Here is a 3,032-nt window from a genome sequence, read left to right as displayed (position 1 = left end):
TTTCCATGCCTATGATTTTATTATAAGTTATTTTTAATAGCATGCCAATAACTTGCTTCAATGGACTCCTTAGTGTATGGACTAGGAGTACACACCATGTAAGATGTGATGTTATGCCAACCCAAGTCTGGAAGCCTATCACATTCTGTGTGCCAGTCATCCTGCACAACATATGGGTCTTTCTCCATTCTACATCTCTCCAATTTATTTATATATTTACTCTTTTCAGCACGAGGTAAGCTAGCTGCATATTCTGATAAAAGAACCATTGTAGTGCTACACCCGCATGCTAATTATTGCGCTCTCAGACACCCAACATGGCGGATAGCAATGGTTGTCAAGGAAGTGCATCAATTAATTGACTCGCGCAGAACCTCTGGCCTTCGAAAAAGTACTTTTCCGGATGTATCATGAAGTGGAAAGGTCTAAATAAGTTCTTTTGGTCCTATCCTCATATAAACATAAAAGATGGTAGATCACAATATGGTTAAATCCATATACTGCAAGCTACCTTTGCCAGCAGAGGTACACAAGTGGAAAATGGGCTGTCATTGGCAATTTATTGTGATAGCATCATCAAGTGTTAATCAAAATGAAAGTAGTGGCTTCCTTATCCCTTGGTAATGGTAGTATAACGTTTTGAGAGACACACAAGCCTTTTTGACAGAGAAATAGTAACATTAGTAATTTGCCAGAAGAGTCGGCCATCTTGAAAGTGATAACAGAGATTGCAAAAAATCTTTATACTAGTGATGCTCGATACCGATACCTGAATACTCGATACCTTCGATACCAGTGCCAGCTAGGCAGTATCGAGTACAGAACTTGGAACCGAACTGAAACGATACCATGAAACCGCACCCACTTAAACAATAATAATTGTTAATTAACCATTGATTTATTAAAATTTATTAAAATTATAATTCAAAATCAAAAATTAAAATAACGGCTGAATCCGCATGGCTACTAAAAGAACTAGGAGTTCTGTATGGAATCATTTTGAAAAAGCAGATGATCCAGAGTATGCTGTATGCTTAGTGCAAGGTTGCAAAACAAAAATAAAGCAATCATGTGGGAACACTAGCAATCTTTTGAAACACCTCAAGACAAAGCATGGAAAGGAGCATCAAGAGTGTATGGATGAAATGAAAGCTTCAACAGAGAAACGAAGGAAGACAACAGTGGATCTTCAACCTACTCTTGCTCAGACACTGTCAAGTACAACTCCTTATCCTAAAGACTCAGCCAGGAAACAGAAGCTAGATAAAGCAGTAATGTCAATGATTATCACAGACCTCCAGCCTATGTCGATAGTTTCTGATCCTGGATTTCAAAATCTAGTCGAGACACTAGATAAAAGGTATGTACTACCAAGCAGACCTACTATTACAAGACGCCTGCCAGAGCTTTACAGTGAAGTCAAAGCAAAGCTACAAACAGAGCTTGACAAATCTGCTACTCACATTGCTGTCACTACAGATATTTGGACTTCTCTTCAAACGAAATCTTATTGTTGTGTAACAGCACATTACATCACTCCTGCATGGGAACTCAAATCAGTCTTACTAGAGACTTTTGAATTCAACACAGAGCACACTGCTTCTCATATAGCAGCTGAACTGAATCGAGTGACCACTGGCTGGAATATCAATGGTAAAATCATCTGCGCTGTTACTGATAATGCCAGCAACATGGTTGCAGCAATTCGGGAAACTGGTTGGAGGCATTTACCATGCTTTGCGCATTCCCTCAGTCTTGTGGTACAAGATGCCATGAAAGCAGATGAAGACCTTTACATCATCAAAAATAAGTGTAAGGATATCGTTTCACACTTCCACAGGAGTGCTAAGTCCAGTGATAGATTAAGGAACGTGCAGAAGCAGCTTGAAGCACCAGAGCACAAGCTGGTACAGGAAGTCTGCACAAGATGGAACTCTACTTATCTCATGTTTGAAAGGTATGTGAAACAACATGAGGCTATTACTGCAGCTTTGTGCTTTCTTGGCCATAATGATCTCTGCCTTTCTACCGATGAAGTCACAAAAATTTCTCATGCCAACAGTGTTTTAGCGCCATTTCTGGAAGCAACAGAAAACATCTCTGGAGATCACTACGTATCAGTTTCAATGATATTGCCACTGAAGAAATTACTTCATCAACAGTCTTCATCACAGCAGTCATCCTCAACATTAGCTAAGATCTTAGCTGATGAAATACACCGACGATTCTCTTCACTAGAAACATCGTATGTGACTAGTGCAACAGCGCTACTTGATCCCAGATTTAAAAAAATCCCATTCTCTTCCTCAACATATATTGAGCAAACTACAAATCGGATAGTTGGAGAAATGGCAGCCCTTCCCACCACTGCTGACAGTTTGCCAGATGACCAATCTGAATCCGATGCCCATGTCACATCATCCAGTTTGTGGAGCTCCTTTGATGAGAAAGTAGCTCAATCAACATCTCACAGAACTCCAGCAACTGAGTGCATTATAGAAATAAGAAGGTACTTTGAGGAACCGAATATAGAGAGGAGCTTTAATCCATTAGAATGGTGGAAAGCCAATGCAATTCGTTTTCCGAGGTTGAGTAAGATAGCCGCAAAATATCTGTGTATCCCTGGTAGTTCAGTTCCATCTGAAAGGCTCTTTTCTAAAGCAGGGCAGCTAGTGTCAGAGAGAAGGAACCGCATAAAGCCCAAGAACATCGACATGATTCTTTTTCTGAACCACAACATCAAACTAGTCTAGATCTAGCTCAGTGACTTCTAAAAGAACATAGACTCTATTAGATCTAGACATTATCATTATCATATAGTATATACATTTATACCTTGTTTTCTGTTTGTCATAAAGATACAGAAAATTATTTCCTCAAGCTGACCACGAGTACTCGGAATCGTACTCGATACTTTCGATACTGGCATGAGAAGTACTCGGAATCGAACCGAATTCAAAATTCTTGGTATCGAACACCACTACTTTATACACAAATGATGCGCTCACATGATCCCATTGCCAATCCCGGTT

At 39.7% G+C, this 3,032-nt stretch overlaps 1 protein-coding gene across 1 annotated transcript; it reads left to right on the top strand.

The window, feature by feature from the left end:
• Positions 1-959: 959 nt before the first annotated feature.
• Positions 960-2,753, top strand: LOC100634028 (zinc finger BED domain-containing protein 1-like). Its single transcript, XM_003388358.1, has one exon. The coding sequence runs from the start codon at positions 960-962 to the stop codon at positions 2,751-2,753; it is 1,794 nt and encodes a 597-aa protein (XP_003388406.1).
• Positions 2,754-3,032: the final 279 nt, after the last annotated feature.

Source organism: Amphimedon queenslandica, unplaced genomic scaffold (assembly GCF_000090795.2).
Source record: "Amphimedon queenslandica unplaced genomic scaffold, v1.1 AMPQUscaffold_13260, whole genome shotgun sequence".
Taxonomy (NCBI): Eukaryota; Metazoa; Porifera; class Demospongiae; order Haplosclerida; family Niphatidae; genus Amphimedon; species Amphimedon queenslandica.
The sequence above is the reverse complement of the archived record's forward strand: the minus strand, read 5'-3'. Positions and strand labels throughout refer to the sequence as shown.